This window comes from Medicago truncatula, chromosome 3 (assembly GCF_003473485.1).
Source record: "Medicago truncatula cultivar Jemalong A17 chromosome 3, MtrunA17r5.0-ANR, whole genome shotgun sequence".
NCBI lineage: Eukaryota > Viridiplantae > Streptophyta > Magnoliopsida > Fabales > Fabaceae > Medicago > Medicago truncatula.
In genome coordinates, this window is record NC_053044.1 from 13264899 (window position 1) to 13288381 (window position 23483).

The 23483-nt window shown below is 33.3% G+C and overlaps 3 protein-coding genes across 3 annotated transcripts; all 3 read right to left on the reverse strand.

The window, feature by feature from the left end:
* Positions 1-227: 227 nt before the first annotated feature.
* Positions 228-4015, reverse strand: LOC25490390 (2-hydroxy-palmitic acid dioxygenase mpo1). Its single transcript, XM_013603812.3, has 4 exons — positions 3555-4015; positions 988-1050; positions 837-908; positions 228-527 (listed from the first exon to the last, which is right to left on the reverse strand). Exons 1-4 carry the CDS (start codon positions 3894-3896, stop codon positions 411-413), a joined length of 594 nt encoding a protein of 197 aa, XP_013459266.1. The 5' UTR covers positions 3897-4015; the 3' UTR covers positions 228-410.
* Positions 4016-14907: 10892 nt separating this feature from the next.
* On the reverse strand, positions 14908-16175 carry LOC25490392 (2-hydroxy-palmitic acid dioxygenase mpo1). Its single transcript, XM_013603814.3, has 4 exons — positions 15821-16175; positions 15635-15697; positions 15483-15554; positions 14908-15157 (listed from the first exon to the last, which is right to left on the reverse strand). The coding sequence occupies exons 1-4, from the start codon at positions 16154-16156 to the stop codon at positions 15041-15043; spliced, it is 588 nt and encodes a 195-aa protein (XP_013459268.1). The 5' UTR covers positions 16157-16175; the 3' UTR covers positions 14908-15040.
* A 4665-nt stretch (positions 16176-20840) lies between these two features.
* LOC25490393 (putative disease resistance RPP13-like protein 1) lies at positions 20841-22636 on the reverse strand. The gene is made up of 2 exons (XM_039831903.1): positions 22489-22636; positions 20841-22391 (listed from the first exon to the last, which is right to left on the reverse strand). Exons 1-2 carry the CDS (start codon positions 22634-22636, stop codon positions 20869-20871), a joined length of 1671 nt encoding a protein of 556 aa, XP_039687837.1. The 3' UTR covers positions 20841-20868.
* Positions 22637-23483: the final 847 nt, after the last annotated feature.

Here is a 23483-nt window from a genome sequence, read left to right on the forward strand (position 1 = left end):
AGAGAGAAGAGAGACCCAAAATGGATGGGGTCCACAGCTTTTTAACTTCTCTACACCAAAAAGGATAATGATAGTTTATATACAACACACCCTCCTCAACCCAACCAAGGACAAAACTGCGAGTGTTCACACAAGGCCTAAAGCGAACAATATCAGAGAAACGCAATGTTGTGGACTTAAATCGAAACACCAATTTTCCATAAAAAGCAAGCAAAGGGCAAGGGATATAAGTCATTTTAAGGTAAGTACACAATAAATTGATAATCTCATCCACAAATACATAACATTTTTCAACATTATACCCAAATATATCAACAACATTAATCTTATCTAATCTCCTGTAAATTTTATTTTTCTTCTTTATTTCAATGGAATGATATATAACAACATTTGTAACAACTTTTGTCAAACTAAGAAATTTTCTTCTGTTGCTTTTCCTTCCATTCTTTGATATTAGCATCTATCCTTGCCTGCACTTTTTTCTGAAATCCAGGATATGGTTCATATCCTATGGATGATTGGAGGATCTACAAAACAAATTAATATTGACAACCTTGATCAGTTTTGAAAGAAATCAGTTTAGATCTGTTAGAACAACAACCCGGTACAAAAGAATACAAATACGAAAAACACAAAAAATGAACAGTGTTTGCTAATGCTAACGAAGTTTGGCCAAATTTTGCTTACGTCTCCAACTGCAGGGCCGGCTGTTAATTTGTATTACGATTTCAAACTTAGCGTTTACCATGTATAACTTGTATTTAAATACTATGATCCCTTATGAGTAACTACGAGTCAGACTAAACAAAACAACGCTTTAATAAATAAACAATTACCTCAAGAACAACGAAGAAAGGAGCCATTAGAAAAGCTTGAGCAAGGTTGTCCAACAGAGCTGGTGCACGTTTCTGACAGAAAAATTATAGAACATGAGTAAATTGTGAAAACCTATGAATCATGCTTTTGAGTAATGGAACAATGATTTACCTCAAACACACCATGGCCAATAAACTGTCCTGTCCAACAAAACAACTGAGCAGCCAACACAACCTGAAGATCATAGTCATAAATAATCGTCACAATTTTTTGCAAATTACAACAACATAGTGAGATACCTTTCCAGATGCCTCGTGACATTCTTATTTTCTCTTTTTAAGTAAAGAAAGCATGAGCATCAAGTTTAAAGAAAATGATGGTTAATTGTGTCAAGAAAGGATAAGTATCTAAATACTTAGGGAACCCTCCCTGTAAAGCATGTTGTCAAAACCAATCCACATAAATACTCCATCGAGCATCCTCATAAGCACATATGTCACACCGACACTGACACAACGACACCGACCCGTTAATAACTTGAAAAAACGTAATAATTAAATGTAAAAACATGTATCAGTGTCGTTGTGTCGGACATTGACACATGTTGGACACTGAACGCATCTTCAACCTGAAGTGTCAGTGCTACATAGCTTGGAATCCTATATTACCCAAATCCGAATAAGATAGTAGCAGTCTTCAGTGGGATACTAGCCAAGTTCAGAACTTGTAAATTCCATATACTCTATATACTAATTAATTAAAGACATATAATTATATTATCACTTTTCAACATTAGGATAAGCAAACAAGAAGTAAAAGTGAACTGAAATATATTTTTCCTGTCTAATAACCCAAGTCTTCTGCCATTATACTCAACAAAATGTTAAAACAAAAGAAAAAGAAATTCACATTATGGTTTTAGCTCCTAATACAGGAATATCATCATAACACAGCTTTCTAACTGGCGTAAGATAAGAGTTACCAACATCAACATGCCACTATTAGTAATTGTAGACAACTGAGACTAAAAAAGAAGCAACTATGAATAGCATGGATCAACTAAAACAAATTGAGTAAAGTTGCATTATTTATCTTCAAAATTGTAAGATTTGGGTGGTTTTTTCGCTCAGATTTGAGTAATTAACAATTTCGTAGCTTAATTTGAAGAGTGTCGATCAATTTGGACCAAGGGTAAGGGATATAAATCGTTTAAAGGTAAGTACACAATAAATTGATAATCTTATCCATAAATACATAACATTTTCCAACATTATCCCCATACATACACGCTAAGATTATTTTGATGACTTCAATATCATAGTCTTCTGTTTTTAATATGGTATTAAATAGTCTCATGGTGCATCAAGGCAAACATTAAACATTTAAACTATGATATTGAAGTCATAAAAATGACTTAATTGACTCACATTTTTTAATTTAAGAGACTAATAACCTTTTTATTTTTAAAATGCCTTTTGTATTTGAAAAAGGGAATAAACTTGTGGTAATGGAAATGCTGCCAACTTCATTTATGAACAATATTTGGAAAGGTAAGCAAGGGGCCATGAATGGAGGATATCATGTTCGAGGAGTTGTGGACACGAGATGTGGAAGCCTCTCCTGGTAGAGATTCGATTATTGGTTCAACATATTGTGAAAGACTAGTTCTTTCCACTAGACTCAATCAGTTGGTAACAACATGATAGTTTATAGCCAAGGCCAAAACGTAATAATAGTCTAAGTAAAATTACACATTTCGTCCCTGACTTAATTTCAGATAACGATTTCATCATTTATCTTTTTTTCACATCATTTTTCCTCTTTTGGTCTTTTTGCATATGCATTTTCAAGCATCAAATCTAAAATTCATATGAAAAATGAGTGAAGGATCATAGATTTGAACACTAAAAGCTCATATCGATATGAATGAATTCATATGCAAATTGTTCAAAAGGATGTAAATAACGTGAAAAAAGATAAAGAACAAAATCGTTATCTGTGGACGATGAGAGTAATTTTGCAAATAATCTACTACTATAATACCCCTGAAAAGTCAAAGAAAAAGGGGCCTACAAAACTTAGGAAAATTTGATACTTGTCACAAAAAAGTGTGATAGTACAACACAATTACAAACGTCAATGAGTTGAAAACAAAGTACAAAAATGACATGCCAACTCTTGTACTTTTACTGTGACCCCATACAATTATAGATATATACATCCTCCTGTCAGTATTATAAGCAAAAATCAATATTTTAGATACATTCATTAAATGATGTACGTAGTCTTTATTATAAACCACATACATCATTTAATGATGTATGTAGTCTTTATTATAAACATCATACATCAAAATGAAAGAATCTAAAATGTTGATTATAACTCTTTAATTGTACTTTGTACAATGTTGGAAAACAGCAACAAAATTTATCTATCTATCTATCTTAAAACAAACAAATCCAAGATTCAGAAAATAGCCAAATTAGTTTCACATCAATCACGTTAGTCTCAAAATAATTCAAATTACTTAGCTTGAAATCACTAATTAAAAATCTAATTTCATTAACAAGCACATCAAAAAATTTCACAACTAAATCTTGTAAGCACAACTCAATTGGTAGCTGCAAAACATAATTATGCAGGGACCGAAGTTCGAACCCCAAACTACCCATTTCTCAACAAAATAAACACACAAAAATGAAATGAAACAAAACAGACACAAAAATTGAATGAAGTACCTTCCAAGCGAGTTCGTAGCCGATGGAATTAGCGACGAAACTAGCACCAACCCAAGAAAGAAAAGTAAGAACCGCCGTAAAAGAACCAGCTTTAATATCCAAAGCAGCGTAGAAAAGACCGTAGAAAACAGCGAATACAAAACCAAGGTTGAAAATTAAGACAGGGTGAGTAAAATTAAGAACTGTTTGGGAAGGAGAAAAAAGTGGAGGTGTAAAGTAAAGGAAAATAAGAGAGGTGAAAAGAATTGGCCAAACAAAGAGAATATGGATTATGATGTTTGTTGGGTTGCTGTGATAAGAACCGTAGAAAGCAAAGTGCTTTTCCAGATCTAGTAGACCCATTTGGTCACAAGAGAATTCTTTTTTTTTTTTTTTGTTTGAATTGTGGAAAATATGTGATGATTATATATTGATGAAGGTTTTGTTGCTTCTTGAAACTTCACGTTTTGTGTTTTGTTTGTTTAATGGTAAATAATGAAGAGGACAGTGCCGATTTGGCATCTAATCTAATCATCTTGGCACACGGATTGGACCAAATTTTATTTTTGACTTATTTGATTAAGGTAGGATAATTAATTCTCTTGGTAAGATGTTTGATTAAATCTTTTCAAATATCAAAATTTTTCCGTTCCTTTTTAAATGTCACTTTTGGAGAAATTTTTTGTTCCTGTTTAACTTTCACTTTCAAAGTTCAATGCAACAATAAATGTTGTTTTACCAACATTACCCTTAGTTATTTATTGCGGAAAGAGAAGTATATGAAATAAGATATTAAATGACTAAGGTTATTATAGTAAAAGTATAAATTATTGTATAAGAAAAAGTAACATTTATTGAATGTCTTAGTTTGTGTAAAATGTCAAAAAGCGACAATTAAAAAGGAACAAAGACAGTAATTTTTTTTCATATATAAATTAATATATTAAAGGTCAAAGTTGTATGTTGACTTGTATGAGCTAGTTGATTACGACATGTATTTGAAAGAATTTATTGTTATATATTTTCTTTATAAAAAAAGTATTATCAATTTTTTATTTTGGAATTTTTTTTTTCTTTCTCAATAATATATTTTGAGACAATACCCTATAGCGAATATACACCTACTTCTATATTATTTGAACGATTTTGTGCACTTATCAAATTTATCATGACTCGCATGAAGTATTTGAGCATAAAATATCTCTTTCGAAAGTGAAGTGACAATATACTGAAGTAGCACTATCAATTATCCAACTGGACGCACTATCAAGAATATTAGTAATATCATGTTCTTCAACAAGAAGCAGGTCATCATATATGCAAAGTCTGAGGTTCGAATCTCAGACACCACAAAAAACAAAACAGTTCATCATCTATCAAATTAATATTCTCTTCATTAATCTTCTTCTTTCTGTTTACCTTTACTTTTGTTTATGAGCTTACTCGTGATGAACTTATCTCTACCATCAAAGACTTGCTAAAGAATGTTTAAGGTAAAACAAAAAAAAAAATACAATGTTTTACACAAACTTTTGAAAGAACTTCGTGAAAAGGAAGTTACCTTGAACCATGAGATTGAAAATTTGAAAAAGGAAAACGATGTTTAGAAACTGTTCAATCTGTTGTAGCTAACAATTGAATATGTCTTTCAAGAATTCATCTCTAATGATATAGAAAAATGAAAAATGACATCTATGATTTATGGTGTAAGTATGAGCAAACTAAAAGGTATTGGGTATACAGAAGATGAACAAAAACCAAAGGTTCATACTTTAGATAAGACAAAAATGTAGTTTACTCTTATTGCATGAAAATAGGACAAGAAAAGAAAGCATGTTCAATGTTAAAAGATTTCATGCTTAAAATAGTGAAAAAGGACAAGTCCTAGAAAACTAACGTTAGAGACCTCTCAAGATATGGGTACCTAAGAAAGAAATCGTTTATGTTGCATATTCGATTAGAAATAAAGTCAAGACACCAATCATTGTACTTGAATAATGCCTGCTCTTGGCACATGACGGGAGAAAAGCATATTGATGATGGAACATCATATGATATTTCAGACTACGTTTATAGTTATTTTCTTTGCACTTAAAGGAAAATTGGAAGTCGTTTAAAGGACTAGTCAATGGTTTGAGGAACTTTTTGTATTATTTTCATTCGACTCGTTGTAATTCAATTTTATCCTAAATCATGCAACTTCATATGTGTTTTGAGTCTTTTTTAGTGAGAAATCATGTAAATCGGCAAAACAAGACATCACATGAAGGATCGAAGATATGAGGATTCAAGATAAATGGTTCTTAGAAGATATTTGAAGACAATACAAAGTGAAAAAAAAAAAAATCATTTCAAGTTCCAAGGCGTTGCAAGACGGAAGAACGCTAAAAAAAGGGACGAAAACTGCAAAATTCACACCAGTGCCCAGGCCATGCGCCCCTATGCATGAGGCAACATTTTCTACTACCTCATGCACCCATGCACCTCACCCTATGCACCCTGCGTATAAGCTTTCTCTGGGAGTGTTGGTTGCTTGGTTTTGAGTGGGAAAACCCTAGTTTTCTTCTTTTAACCCCTAAGTAATGATGTAATATAAATAGAGACTCTTGCACACTCTTTTATTCATTCAGAAAGCTAGCGGTGCAAGGCAAGGATCAAGCATCAAAGCTTCAAGGTAAAGGATCTTTATCCTTACCTTGTTCTCTCTAAGGTATGTTTTTATATTGTTTTGTAATGATATATGTTGCCATCTGCAACTAAACCTCTCTAATTAGGGTTCCACGATGAACCCCTTGTTATTTTTTGTATTCCATTAATAAAGTTTTTTATTTAGTTTTTGATCTAAAGTCGGATTTAATTTGTATATGTTTGTTTCTACACCACATCTTAGATGGAGCTTAATAGGATTGTCAACCATAGTTTCGTCTGACCCTAATAGTAGTAAATTGCTTAGTTTCTAAATTAATTTTTCTTAATCGAATTTAAGTATGAATTTAGGGCTATGACTTATCTTAAGGGAATGTCGCAATTGTAATTGGTTGAATTGCAGCTATATTAAAATAGCTTTCCATCGATTTATCACGGGGTCATGTTCGACTATCTTAAATCCAAAAAGACAAGTCATAAACTAATAACCAATCGAGTTAATTCCAACAAAGACAGATGAGGGATTAAATGATTCCCTAATCGCCGCTATACCTTTGAATCACAAAACCTAATATTGCATTGGGCAGGACTATTAAAACCTTACAACCACTTTTAATCTTTTGTTTTATTTACTTTCTAATAAATTCCTCTAATTACCGAGTTGAACGACAATCCTTATAAAGACAATAACCTACTACTTTATCAATTAAGTATGATTATGGTGCACTTGTCAATCATACACCATCACATATGTTCCAAAGCCTAACACTAAAGCAGGGAGGCATAGTCGGAGTTGGAGAAAACCAAAAAGGGAAGATCATTGGCTCAAAAACTATTGGTAATTCCTCTTTTCCTTCTATTCATAATGTTTGGTTAGTAGATGAAGTTAAACATAACATACCAAACATAAGTCAGTTGTGTGATAGTGGTTATGATGTTGTGTTTAATAAAAATTGTGTAAATCCATTTGGGTTGGTCTAGTGGTATTGACTTGTGACCTGGAAGTATACCTTTCTAAAGGTTTTAGGTTCGATTATCACTGGTGCCAATTTGGATGGGCTAATTTAGCTTGCTAAAAATAATTGTGTAAAGTAGTCAGTTAAATTTGGTAAAACATATGGTGAAAGAGGAGTTAAACTTTGAGTTTAGAAAAATATTGAAAGAATATTTGTAACAACCCGATTTTTCGCTAGATTTATTTTTAATTAATTATTATGTGATTAATTGTGCTTGTGTGTAATTAATTGTCATTGGGTGCATTTTCATGGATTACCGTATTAGAAGGGTATTTTGGTCATTTGGCGGGTAAGGGTAAAATGGTAATTTTGGTGAGAATTATTTTTAATGTTTAGTGAGAACCATTATTTTACTAAGTTACTAGTGTAGTGATTAATTTTTACCGTTTAGTGACCGTTGGTTATATTTTACCGTTGTTAGTAATTACCGTTGAGTGTATATAAACTTTTTAGAATTATGTTAGAATGAGTTAAGTCCATTAGGGTCTAGAATTGAGCCCAATTGAGTGGGAACACACTTAAACCTAAACTTGGAGAGAAATTCATTCATTCATTTCATTTCGCAAAGTTAGAGAGAGGTAGAGAGAGAAAGTGGGAGAAAGGAAGAACAAGGGTTAGAGAAAGGGGGAAACTTGAAGATTGAAGAATTAGGAGTTAAAGTGAAGCCTAAGTTTGAATTAATCATTACCTAAGGTAAGGGGGTTAGTCTTCTTCATAATCATGATTGTTTTGTTTGCAATTTTCCTTGTTGTATGAAATGGGTTGATTGGAATGAATTGATAATTGTTGTTAAAATTCGTGCTCTTGTTTTGGTGATAAGTTTGAGTATGTTAATTGAATGATAAATGATTTGTGGTTAATAAAATAACATGTTCATAATGCATGAAAATGGGTTGTTGTGAAATTATGCTTAATTGATGAATTATGACATGTTGTGGTTGAATTGAGGTGAGAATCAAGTTTCAATTGATGTTGTTGCTGCTGAGATATGTTGTTGTTTATGATTTATGGCTTGGGTGTTCATATATCATGATTGTTGATGAAAAATAAGATGTTGTTGGTTGTTTTGCAAAAATGGGTCAAATAGTGATTTTGGTTTAAAATGATGTTTGATTCAAGTGATTATATGTAATTGAGTGTCTTTTTATGTTAAGAAACGTTTGAGTGCACTTTGGGTAATGGGAAATCAAAAACTAGGATTTTGGGGTGAAAATGGATTTTTCCCGTAAAACTGAATTTTTCTGAACTGTGCTCACTTTGCCAGGCGAGCTGATGGCGAGTAGCTACTGCCTTCACTTGTAACGCCCACTTTCGTTTAATCGTTATTTAATCGAGTTTAGGCCATTATATTATAATTATATAGTATATGCATGATTTTGATATGTTTTGATGATTTGTGGTGAATTTAGTGATTTGATTGATGACGTGATAAGTTATGAGTTTTGGAGGATTTGATTATGATATGAGAATTATTTTATTGATAAATAGAATAAAGATTTGAAAATAATATAAAATATTTAGTTGAGGGCTGTTTTGATATTTTAGATAGTTTTGGGAGAGAAAGTGAAATAAGATAAGTATTTTAAGAGGAGATATAAAAGAATAGACCTAGGTTTAGAAAAAACACTTTGTACGTGAAAACTTTTGGAAAAGGGAGAAAAAGCCAAGTCTAGAGGAACCAAGGTAGAGTGCTGCGATTTTCTTCATACAAGGTAAGGGTGAGACTAATAATTCAATAATGTTATTTACTGTAATTCTGATGATTAGTTGACAAAGTTAGGATTGATTTAGAGAAGTTTTGGAATTAGGTCAAAACCCTAAAAATTGATGATCAAACGGTAAAACTTGTTTAGATTGATGTAGAAACCGTCCTTTAACCTTAGAACATGTTTAGGATGGATTATTGAATCAAAATTAGGCTTTGAACCATGTTGTATGATGGATTTTTGAGAAAAACCCTAGTCTGCCCGTGCTTCTGTTCATCGCTCGCCACGGCGAGTGATGATCCTCGTCTCGCGAGTGATGATCTTCATCGCTCGCCACGCGAGCCCTTCCTTTTCGCCTCGCGAGTTGTTTGGTTCAACTCGCCATGGCGAGCAACCCCTCCTCGCCTCGCGAGCTTAGGCAGAGTGCATGTCATATTTTGTGTTTCGACCTTTTGAGTTGGACCTTGGATGCCTATGAGTGCCTGAACATACCTAGTATTGATTAGGAATGAATTTAGGATCAGAGGGAACCCAGAACAAGCTTAGTTTGGGAGTTGAGTGGTACTCGCCATGGCGAGTAAGTACTCTCGCCTCGCGAGTACAACCAGGATGAACTTGTTTATGTGTTTATGCGATCTGTGTCGCACTTGTTGATCAAGAGTGAACCCCTAACTGGTAATGAGACCTAGTAATGTCGTTTAATGCAGACTGTAGAGTTGTTTAAGTTATATTAATATTAATTGAATATGAACTATTGTATGGTATATTCATGCAAGATAAAAAGATGTGATAATGATACAAATTATGTGCTTTGATATAATGATATCATCTTGTTATGTGACCTGTTTATGCTGCTTCCGTTATTTAACTAAGTGCATAAGTATATGATGAAGTCTAGCTCCAAATTATTGGATGCATGTTGACAAGTCGATTACGTTGTTTTGTTCATATGTGTCCATGCATAGCATATCATTGAGCTTAGTCCTCACCACGAAAATTAGGAGCTTTGTCCTCCGCACGTTTATAGGAGCTTTGTCCTCCGCACGATTAAAGTATATTAATACTTATGATGACGATTGGTACCACATGCATATAAGGAGTCTAGGAGCATTGTCACATTGTCATGATTAAGATGCCTTGTTGATAATGAATGAATATGTGATTACGTGATAAGTGTTTATTGATTATGTTACGTTGTTCATAATGAATTGGATATATGATTACGTGATAACTGTTTAGCATTTATGCAAAGTTAATAATGGAATGATTATGATGTTAATTTATGATTCGCAATTACATTGATTAATGTTATTTTATTATGAAATCTCACCCCTTCTGCTTGAAAATGTTGCCCTTCGTATGGGTAACTTGCAGGTGATCGTGCTTAGTGTGCAGTTGCTTCGTGAGTTGGCCTTGCCTTCACTGTGTCGTCTAGGTCGCTCTGATACGTAACGGGATGGGGTTTTATGCTATAACATGCTTCATTCTTTTACGTGAACTGCTTATGTTTTGATAAACTCTTTTGAGATACTTGTTGGGCCTGCGTGCCAAAATCGTTTTACGAATTATGATTATGATTTTCCGCTGCTATGTTAAAGATAATTTGTGAAGGTTAAATCATTATTTAACTGTTTTGGATTACGTTTCTATGTGATATCCCGTTTATGGTTTTTACTCTGATAATTGTTTAAGAAATTTGTATATTGAAAAAACGGGGTGTTACAATTCGCCATGGCGAGCAGTCTTCCTCGCCAGGCGAGCTGCCCAGTGCTGCATCCCATGTTTTCGTGTTTTGCGTCGTTTTCGCTCGTTTCCGTTTTGTTTTGGCTTTTGATTTTAACATGAAAGTTTTAGACAATTGAGTTGACATTCCATTGGCTTTGGTTTGACTTGGAAATAATGTTTTGATCTTGAGTTATAAAGAAAATACTCTAAGGAGGTTTTAATAAAACTTTACGAAAATATCACATAATTGTTCCTAAGTCAACCCAAACCTTATGGAGTGTTTCCAAACTTCAAAGTCTGTTATTATAAGTTCAATTAAAGGTTTTAGAGTATGTGAAACTTGGTTTGTGAAATTGAAACTTAATTTGGAAAATTACTTAGGATGTCGATTTTTCCGGAATGTGATTTCCCTTAAGAAATGGAATGAGATTAATGTTGTTTAATGATTATTGAATTTCCGGGAATGGATGAAATTGGTTCCTTTGAACTTTACTTGGTTATACTTTGAAAATGGAGATGTATGGATGAATTATGATATGTTAGATATGATAATAACATGAGGTGTTGTATGTTCTCTTACTTGATATATGAGAAATATTGTAATGATGAGATGATATTGGTGAGCCCGTATACGTTGTTATTGTGATATGGTATTGATTATGTATTGGTGATGAATTATTGGTGTGATTGCATAAATGCAAATAAATATTGGTGATGGATTATTGGTGTGATTGCATAAATGCAAATAAATATTGGTGATGATTTGGTGAGTTGTTGTGTGGACATATGCATTATTATTGAGTCATATGTTCATGCATGCATATTTGGTGATGACAGATATGTTTATATATCCAATTGGTGATGATTTTGGTGATGATGGGCGACGGCCTAAAATATTGGTGATGACCGGTACCGCATGCATATAGGTGTTGTGTCTAGGATCATATCATAAGGTGACATGAGTCCTAGTTGTGAAATTACTTGATGTACTTGTGGTTGTAAATGATTGATGGTGATGTTTACACTTGATGGATTGTTGTGTCATATTATGATTAATTATGTGAATTGATGAACTCATGGAATTGGTGGAACTATGAATGATGAATATTGATGATGATGTGTTCATTGAATTTATGTCGGTGAGACTTGGATTGTGGTGATGATGTATGTATGAAATTTATCTATTTGATTTCATTACATGATGTTGGATTATGCTATTCCTGCTTATCTGTATTATTGATTATGTTGATGTAATACTTACCCCAGTGGTTTACCCGTCTACTTGCCTGTATGGGTGAGTAGACGTTGTGCAGGACTAGTAGCTTGGTGAGTTCCTGATGTTGGTGGATAGTGGCAGCTTTCTCCACTATCGGTCTTAGAGTAGAGTTGGCTCTGATATAGGGTTTTGTTGTTAGCTCTAGATCTTGTTGGATTATTTTTATATTTTGAGATTTTGTCCATGTGTCGGACTTGAAGATTCTATGCTTATGTATTTTGAGATCACATGACATGTATGTTTGATGTATGAGATTTGTATCCGCTGCGACTGATGAGGTTTATATACATGCATGTTGACCGTTGATTCGATTTTGTTTTCTTTGATTTGGTGAAAGTAGCGACTATTTCTTGAATATATGAATTAATATCATTATTCTCGTGGCGGTTTCTGGTATTGATCGATTCAATTTGGATTTCAGAGGTTACAGAGATAGGCAGGTTTAGGGTTTAGAACCTCATATAGATGGCTGGAGGAAGAAGAAGAAGGATCTGATGGGGTGACATGCATGAGGACGGAAGGAAGATGAGCGAAGAACGATTAGAATAATGGCGTGAATGGAACATGAGAAGAAAAAAGATCGGCGACAGGAGTTCCGTTTTGGATGAAGAGGAGGCGGTGAATGAGTCGAGAAATGGCGATGAGGGAGTTCGTTTGGGTGGGAGTGTGAGAGGTGGGATTGGGTTTCACGCATAAAAAGATAATTGGAAAATGTTGACCTTTCTTATTGGAAAATGAAAGTTAATTGAGATGAAGCTTCTTTGTGCATTGGAAATCTGTTCCTTAAATGTTGAGGGAAACGATGCATTTTTTAGGTAAGGCAACCATTAGATATAAAGGATTAAGATAAGATGAGAACTAGACCATTGACCCGTGCTCCGCACGGGTCCTACCAGCTTACACATGCACGTTTGAGTTACGATTATTATTCCCTTGGTTATAGCCGAATCAATGTAAGTAATATTTTATAGGTTTAATATAAAGTGTCTCAATTTGGTCCCTTATGTCTTTTGCCGTTACCTCTTTTGGTCCTATCCGTTACATTTTAACTGTTTGATCTATTTTTCAAATAAAAACCGTTGGATCATGTAGGTTTATTGTAGCCTACGGTGAATGATTAACACCTGATTTTTTTGAAGCCAAAAATATATAAAAAAATTCATATTTTATAAGAAAAAAACATTCCAGATTTTTTATAAACTCATTTTCAAAATTAAAAAAATTGAAAAAATTAATTTTTTTACAAAATTTTTAAAAAAGGTCAGATTTTTTTTTTTGAAAAAAAAAAGGTTTTTTAATTTTTTTTCTACAAAATTCAGGAAAATATTTTAATTTGTAAAAATCAGGAAAAACATATAAAAAATATATTCCAGAATTTTATAAAATCTTTTCCAAGATTTAAAAATTTGAAATTTTTTTACTAAATTTCAAAAAAAGGTCAGTTTTTTTTCCCAAAAAAAATGTTTTTTTTAATTTTTTCTACAAAATTCTGGAAAATATTTTAATTTAAAAAATTCTGAATTCTGAATTTAAAAAGGTTATAAAAAAGGTCATATTTTTTTTAATTTTTTCTACAAAATTCTGGAAAATATATAAAAAATTCAGATTTTTATAAAATATGAAAAAAAAACTGACTTTTTTTTGAAATTTCGTAAAAAAATAATTTTTTTTTCAAATTTTTAAATCTGAATTTTTTATATATTTTTCAAAAAATATTTTCCAGAATTTTGCAGAAAAAAATTTTAAAAACCTTTTTTTTTTTCGAAAAAAAAAACTGACCTTTTTTAAAAATTTCGTAAAAAATTAATTTTTTTAATTTTGAAAATGAGTTTATAAAAATTCTGAAAAAAAATCTGAAATATTTTTTTCTTCATATTTTATAAAAAATATGAATTCTTTTATATATTTTTGGCTTCAAAAAAATCAATTGTTAATCATTCATGGTAGACTACAAAAACCTAATGATCTAACGGTTTCTATTTGAAAAATAGATCAAACAGTTAAAATGTAACGGATAAGACCAAAAGAGATAACGACAAAAGACATAAGAGATCAAATTAAGACACTTTATAGTTAAGGGACCAAAATGAAATCTGAAAATAAGTTAAGGGACCAAAGCATATATTAAGCCTATTTTATAAAATTTCAATTACGATAAATATTAGTCGTATAATGGTGACTTTAGTAATATAGTTTGTTGCTACCATTAGAATGCAATATATCAAAATAGCATGCATACATACATCTTAGGTGTGTAAATTTCTGCCATGTTTCACTAAGTTAATTTCAAATATATGTCCAAAGAAAATTTTGTACGTATATAGCAATAGCATGCATACATCTTTTTTGCTCAAATGAAAAATTACAAAAAAGAAAAATGATGAGGTCTCTACCACACTACTATTGCAACTAAACATGTAACATGTGATGTTTCAAACTCAAATGGACCGCGAGCAAAAATATTCTTTATCATAATGGATACTTCCACTATGATTACATACCCATTAGTTCAACAAAAATATAGCAAAAAAGTATTAGAAAAACCTGTTAATTAATTAGCAACTTAGTTTTGAGACATGTTAAGTTAAGAGTGATGTCAAGCATAAACAATTAAAGTGATGCATTGATGTCCCCATGAGCTTAGCTCATTTGGTAAGGGATAATGCAAAATATGTGCAGGGGCCAGGGTTCGAACTCCGGACACCCCACTTATTCATCTTTAAGGTGAATTTCTCTAGCAACTAGACTACTTGACCAAAAAAAAAAGTGATGCATTGATTGAAGTAGTTGGAATAACAAAGGTCACATTTGCTCATTAGGAGGGAAATTCGAAATTCAAACCATGCACCAACATTTAATGAGTCCGCACAAAACACTCTTTGGTTAAGTACTTTGGAGGGAAATTAGCATAGCAATTAGGGCTAAGCAATTGCTTGACCTAATTAGCTTTTAGAGTAAGTATGATAACACTAAAAAATTGATAATTTCATCCACAGATACATAACAATTTCTAACATTATCTCCGTTCAACAAAATTAATCTTATCTAGTCTCCTGCAATCTATTATTTTTCTTTATTTCGATGGGAATTATCGATAACAACAATATTTGTAACAACTTGTGTAACAACTTTTTCAAACTATGAAATTTTCTTTTGTTGCTTGTTCTTCCATTCTTTGATATTAGCATCTATCCTTGCCTGCACCTTTCTCTGAAATCCAGGATATGGTTCATATCCTATGGATGATTGGAGGATCTACAAAAACAAATTAATATTGTCAACCTTGTTTCAGATTTGAAAGAAACCAGCAGTCCAGACTAATAGAACAGTAACCCGGTACAAAGACTAAAGACACGAAAACGTAAAAAAATAATGAACACACGATGTTTGGTAACAAAGTTCAGTAAATTTTGCCTACATATCCAACTCCAAAGCGACTACAGTTCCTTTGTATTATAATTTCAACTTACGGGTTATAATAAAAGCTTATATTTAAATACTATGATCCATATGATATCATTACTCTCGAACCACCCACGTATCAGTAACTATGAGTCATACTAAACAAACGAACGATTACCTCAAGAACCACGAAGAAAGGAGCCATTAGAAAAGCTTGAGCAATGTTGTCCAATAGAGCGGGTGCACGTTTCTGATAAAAAAAATTATACAACATAAATAAATTGTGAAAATCTACACATCATGCTTTTCAGTGATGGAAAAATGATTTACCTCAAACACATAATGGCCAAAAATCTGTCCTGCCCAACAAAACAACTGAGTAGCCAACACAACCTGAAAGATCATAGTCAAAAATAATTATGTCACAGCAGATTTTTGTAAATTAGAACAATGTACTTTTCCATATGCCTCATGGCATTCTTAATATATAGTTATTTATGTAAGACATCAAAGTACCTTCCAAGCAAGTTCGTAGCCGATGGATTTAGCGACGAAACTAGCACCAACCCAGCAAAGAAAGGTAAGAACCGCGGCAAACGAACCAGCTTTTATATCCAAAGCAGCGTAGAAGAGACCGTAGACAACAGCGAATACGAAACCAAGGTTAAAAATCAAGATAGGGTTGATAAAATTAAGGACATAACAATGAAAAAGTGGAGGAGTGAAGTAAAGGTGAACAAGAGCAGTGAAGAGAATTGGCCAAACGAAAAGGATGTGAATTATGATGTTTTTTGGGTTGCTGTGATAAGAACCATAGAAAGCAAAGTGCTTTTCCAGATCTAATAGACCCATTTTTATTTTTAGGTCACAAGAGAATGGGTTTTGTTGTGTTTTATAACATCTCATTTTGTTTATTTCAAGGTGTATATATATATGGATGATCTTTAATTGGCGCCCATTGATAGAACCAAATTTGATGTTTGACTAATGATAAAGAATCATCTGTTTAAGGAAGGATGATTAATCATAATTTATTAATAACCAAATAATTCATTTGAAATAAATCATCGTTATCATTTTCTTTATAAAAAAAGATATTTTCGTTGTTTAGAAATTTCATTTTTTGTTAATTATTTATTTGGAAATGATTATAACTGATTAAGAATAAAAATTATCGATTAGACTTTTTTTTTTATTTTTTTTTATTTTTAAGTTTTTCTAATTTAGACATTTTATTAAGAATATAGAAATAAAGAAATATATTAATTGTTACTTTCTGTTATTTTAATTAAATTAAAGAAATTGAAAAAAATAGTATGTTTACATAGAAAGATATTTATGAATAATATAATTTAATAATAAAAACGAATCAGATTTGAGATGGTAGTTTAGTGGTAAGAGTTTAGTCTCGTAACATCATACAAAGTTTCTAATCAACTTAGAGATGGTTGTAATTCTTTTATTTTTATAAATAAGATGGATGGTTTTATTCCATCTCACATCCACGCCTCATACTTGCGGACGAGGTTGTACCTATCCCGAGGCCAACCGAGCAAGAGGCAATTGATAAGGTTGCTGCTGAGTAGGAGGGAGAGCATGGGTACCTAAAGCTGATTAGAAGGTTGAGTTGTATCAGAGACCATGTCTATTCCGTCATGGCTAGTGGTGTAGTGGAGCAAGGGAGTAATGAATGGAATCATTTGAAAGCAATTCTGGCGGAGGTTCATTGAGGTAGAGCTGTCAAAACGGGCCGGGCCAAATGGGCCGACCCGAAAGCCCAAAAAAAACGTAGGAATTAGGATCATTAAAAAAAGGAAGGTGCGTGCGGGCTGACCCGTTAGACCGTATAGGGCCGGGCTCGGGCTCTATCATTCCAGCCCGTATTTAAACCGGGCTTTTTAGCCCGGTCCTAAAAAACCCGCAACCCGTTCGGGCTGGCTCGAAACGGGCCGGGTAGCCCGTTTTGACAGCTCTACACAGAGGGCGGGTTTATCTTCGTAGGCGTGGTTGGGGTGGGGGTGGCAGGGCTTAGTTTTATAGTGTTGTAACATTTTGGACATGTTTGATGTTTTGAATTTTATGTTTGAACATTTGGTTTGTTTTGTAACCTTTGGATAATTTCAATTTTAAATTTAATGTTTGACAATTGTGTTGTTTCTTATCGTTTTTATTAAAGTATTTATTTTATATGATCACGAATGCATGTTTATATCATTTGGAAGCAATTTCTTAGCATATATATGTCTTAGCCAAAAAACAGGTTTTGTCCTTGTGTTGAGACAGTTCAGATTATATAATCCGAAAAATGACCTTTTTTTTCTCCAAAATTAGTCATTTATGGGGTGTTTGACACTTTTCGAATTCTATAATCGTGACTAACTAAAGGGCTTTCCGGATATAGAATCCGAAACGTAGTTTTACGCAGATTACACAAACATCTCTAAGGTGCTTTAGGTTCCAACAGTTTCTGAACTGTTCGGATTATATAATCCTAACACAATTCGGATTATATAATCCAAACAAATGGTAGTTTCAAAAAACATAGGGCGAATGAGAATGCAATAGGATGGAAAAAATACATATGTGAGGTGGCTCTAAATCATGGTCCACCCATAGAACATTTGATACACATCTCCACCCTAAAAGCCACTTTTACACATTCAAATAAATTTGTTAGATTTACCAAAACCACATGTAAGTAATCATCTCATAGAAGTTCCTAGTTACAAAAAATCAATTATTTTCACCTTGTTTAGTTTTCTGCATCTATCCATTCTCATTTCTCCAATGATTTTATGGCTACTGGTGTGTATGAATTCTTTGGCTAGTATTATAACATCAATCATATGGTGTATATTATTTATTTTTCACCATTTACATGAGGTACACATCACTTTTCTGCATTTGCAAGTTCTATACAGTTTTCTCATAAAAATGGAACTGTGTTAATAAACTCGCATATGCTTGCCATTTTTTCATCCACATAGCAATGATTTTATTGTGATATAATGTTATTAATCAAACTCATATTTACAGCTCAAGCGTAGGATTCAAAATTCGATGTATTTTTTTAAATCAATGAAAAAAATGGTTCTGCAATGTCTGTGTATAAGAACTGGATAAATGGCTGCTGTACTCAACCAAACTCTTGCTTGCATGACTCTGTGCTCTGAATGTGTGAAATAAAGGATGACATGTTCTGGCTACTGTCAAGGATCTCTCCATGAAGGCCTGGATACTCCCTGAACATCATTAAGATTTGCGGAGAAAACCATTGGACGAATCTACCTTCAGTTGAGCAAATACAAACCTGATACATAAAAATACAGATACCATGTCAAGGTTGATGGTGTTCACTTTTTAATAGAACAAAGCAGTGACCAGAAGCAAATAAAATTAGGCGTCGATGATACAGATTAGAGGTAAAAAAACTGACTACATTATAAATTACAAGAACTTACTATTTAGCTTTTTCTGAAGGTGCACAAATAGGGTACAACATGCCAACTGCATGCAACGACCGTATCATAATCATCACAACAGGAATAAAACATGGCGAAAAAAACTAAACAAGGAAATATTAGTTAATCAAATTGTGTGTAACTTCTGAAAGTTAAAAACCAGTATCATCGGCAAAGGAACAATAAAAACTCACGTAAAATTGAGACACATCTACAGAGAAAGATAGCAAACTCAAAATCACAGATTGGAAAGTTTGTTGGCCTTCTTGAGCAATCCAATTCAGCTGCAACCAACAAACAAACACAATTGGAGAACTCTGCTTAAAGATGCCACGTAGAAAAAGAAGAATAAAATATCCATATTGGCGCAATCGGAGATGACAAAGAATAGTTCGATGTTTAAAACATGAGTTTGTTTTTTAATATATGCTGATGTTAAGTCAAAACAGTTAGATAAACACAAAAATGTGGAAATGCAAAAATGATATTTACTATACTAATAGATTAAATAAGAACCTAAACCACATTGCAATAGTTTTATAGACAAAAAAAGCACCTTACATAATTTGACTCAGTTGATCATCAGTACAACATTTACTGGACTTGGTTGCAGGTCGGACATGCGAATTTGTCTTCTCGCAACAAGATTGGGCAGAAGCAGGAGTGAAACAGAACAAAATTCTAGAACTAAAATAGAGTGTTAGTGTTATAATATTGTATTTTGATGTTACTATTGAAATTAGCAATATTAATTGATGATGACATTTTCAGCGACTAACCATGATAAGAAACTCATGTGATCAATTCATCATCAATAATTATGACAGGTATGTGAGCAATCTTACTCCACTCTTTCCCTTGCTTCCTCCGCAAAATTGCTTCGAGCAATGGGCAGCGAGTCATATTTAGTACTGAAAGAGAGGAAGGCAATCCTTTTTTTGGCAATGACTTGAGTTTGGGAGCATTAATAATCTCAAGGTTTTGGAGAGAAGTGAGATGTTGAAGCCACTTCCCATCAAGGCTTGTATTATTAAGACTACTGGTGCATAGTGTAACAAGCGATGCAGGTAGCAGTTGCACCATCAGCGTGTTCACCATAGCATTGCCATTAATTCGCAACACAGAAAGACAAGTGAGATGTTCCCAAGTTGGCTCAGTATTCCACAAAATACCCTCTACCGAGCCAACAGTCAGTTCCCGCAAACTCATAGGCAAATCATCTATGACAAAAGATTGAAGATTCGGCAGATCATCAATTTCCATTTCCTGAAGGTCAGTTAAAGTGTTCATTGCTTCTGGTAGTGACTGAAGCTTCTGACACTTCCACACTACAAAATGAATGAGGTTTGGAGTGTGCAATCTGCCTAGGGTAAATGACTTCAGTTCATTACAATCCCATATTTTGATGCTACTAAGAAATGAGAGACTCTTTTGCGGCCCGTCCTCTGCAATTAATATCGACTTCAGATTTTTACATCCCTCAATAAACAGACTCTTGAGGACAGGGAGAGCGCCCAAGGTAAACGATATCATTGAATTACAACTATAAGATATTTTCAATTCTTCAAGCGATGTGTAATGTTGCAAGTATTCATTAGGTAGGAACTCTAGACTCTCACAGTTACTGATTGTGAGAGACTTCAAGGTGTTTGGTAGACCAACTATATGGAAAGACATAGGAGATGGAAATACGTCTATAGTCAAATGTCGAAGAGAATTTAGAGGGGACACTGGTTGCCTGAACACATGATCTAATGCCTGGAAATGGTTGAAATAAAGGAGAACCATCACTTCCATAGAACTCAGTACCAATTGTCTGTACTGATTGCATCCCTTCAATAATGAGGTTTTTCAGATTACCCAATTTTCCAAGGGGTGGAAGCCATAAACAATCGTCACAATTCGAGATCCTTAAGTACACCATGTTGCTAAATAAAAAATCACCCATCCAATTTGGAAAGTTGTCTCCACAGTAGCCTTTTATGGCGAGACTTTTCAAATTTGTTGAAGGTTGCAAATGTTCAAGTACAACACTTTGAGTTTGTGAATCTGGAAAAGTACTACCACAATCCCATTCTAAAGCTAACTCTTCTATTCGTTCTTTCATCTTAATCTTGGCTTGATCTGCTTCAAAGGGGTCATTAACATTTTGTAGCTGTGAGATAGAAAGTTTTCCATGTAGGTGGGGAAATTTTCCAGCTCCGCTACCTTCAATCCATCATTCTGCTTGCCGACAACAAAGTCCGACAAAGTATGGAAATTTTCTAGTTTGGCTATTTGTACAGGCATCTCCCTCAATGCAGTACTGTCACTAATGTCAAGGTGGCGGAGATTAACCAATTTCCCCATATCCTCCGGAAATTCAATGAGCTTTCTACAGCCTGCCAACAACAAGAACTGCAGATTGTAAAGCTTGCATGTTGCAGAAGGCAACCTTTCAATCTTAGTGTGGGAAAGATTTAAGTACCGCAGGCATAACAAATTTTCAATAGAGTTGGGAATCTCGGTGATACTCCTGTAGTTTGACAAGGACAAAACACGTAATTGTTTCATTGTTGGCAGCAAGTCATGTACTACCTTGTTCGATAACAAACAAAAAGGCAGTTGTTTTTGTAATGGTAATGCTAGAAAGGTACGTAGACCTTTTACTGCATACAATTTATCAAATTTATTAAATGAGTCATATAGCCCTCTATTGTATGATAAATTATGTATCCTTTCATGTAGGTTCTGTTCATCCAACCTGGTACAATATGAAGATGAAATCATTGTAGCTAATTCATTGGTGAGGCTATACATTTCAAAGATTTCTTCCTCATCACCAATAGATTGTCGATTTATTAACGATCTTGACACTAGTTCATCAAAGTATTCTTCTCCGACTTTTTCCTGGTCCGCGGATGATTCTACCAACCCTCTTGTAATCCACAACTGAACTACCACATTTTTTTCTAAGATGGACTTCTTCGGAAAAATTGAACAATATTCAAAGCACTGTTTTAAAGGAGCCGATAGATAATGGTAGCTCAATTGTAGAGCAGGTTGCACCTTATAATGTACAAATTCCCAAATGTCACGTATTAGCACATTATTCCAGTAATCCGGGGACAATTCAATGTGAAGAAATTCCGCAAGTTCTATAACAGCTAATGGTAATCCATCACATTTTTTTGCAATTTTCTTGCCTACTTCTTCTAGATTGGATCGTTGTTGCTCGTTACATGCCCCAAATGCATGTCTGGCAACTAAAGACCAACAATCTTCGCTTTCTAGAGGTCTCAAATAGTGGACATAAGAAAAAGTTTGCATGGATTTTGGTAGTCTTTCATCTCGTGTTGTGATGATGATCTCGCTTCCTCTTTTTCCAGCATTTAAGATATCTATAAGTAATGTCCAATTGACACATCTTGCATCCAGAACGTCATCCAATATTAACAGAAACTGTGGGAAAACAATATTCAAGTCACTCGTCTCGTTTCTTTTTGTATACGTGTTATCATTACTGATTGTTTGTGAAGTAATAGATTCTAGAATGGTTTCATAAACCCTGAAAATATCAAAATCATTTGAAATATACCTCCACAATTTTAATTCAAATTTGTCATGTACTTCAGGGTCGTTGTAAAGGAGTAGAAAGATTATTCACCTTATTAGGTGAAGACAGATTATTCATCACCTGAGAAGTAGGAAATTGATGCTCAGTGTTGATTTCATTAAACAAACAGTCAACCTGTAATACAGCATATCTCAGCGCAACCGACCATTCATTGATAACAACATCATCATCATCATTAAGTACAACAGTTAGAACCTGTGTTTTCTTCAGGTTTGCCAAGATTGAATCGTCAACGAGCTTTTTGTTGAGAAACATGTTCATGAACTCACTAGAAATCAGCATGTAAAAGACAGCAGAAGCTGGTGTTTTTTAAAGAGCAAGTTACGATTATGATGTCACAACAAATACTAAAATGCAAGTGGTATAACAAATTCTGCTTCTCTTTTGTTTTTTTTTGTATGTCTCCACTTCGCTGGTCAATTTATTTATTTGAAATGCTAACGAGTGTACTTAGGACACTCTTTAAGAGTTTAAAATAGTAAGGGCACTCGTTAACGTGTAATAATAAATTAGGACGGCAGAAGATAATGTTTTTTGGCGTTTTATATTAATATTTTGATAGATTTTAACATTACTCTTTTAGATTAACCATGACAGAATTCGGAAAAAGAGATAATTGCTATAGCAACTACAACGAGCATCGATTATCTGTCATAGTTGCCTCAGAGTGCTGATGTTTGCAGTAGAGGATCCATACTCATAAATATCAATTTTATTTTTATATCTTTTCTTATTCTTTCACACTAGGCAACTTAGGGTGACTTTTGTGCTAGAAATACTTTTTCCAGATTATGTGGATGTGTTCGAAAAATTTGTTTCTGGAACTTGACGATAAGGTGTCTTTGAAGGAAGAATGTTCTGCCTGATTCAACATAAGAGTATTTAGCGACATGTTTCATGATGCTAACTATGTATATCATAGTGATCTTCATGAAAGATTTTATCCCGTTTAGCATAAAACGACAATTCTTACTTAATAAAAGCTTATGAAAAGTGTTTTTATATCATAAGGCGTTTTTAGATTGGTTTATTTGAGGTTATCTTCTGGCATAATTATTCTTATAAAAGTGTTTGGCATAATTTATGAAAACAACTTATGACA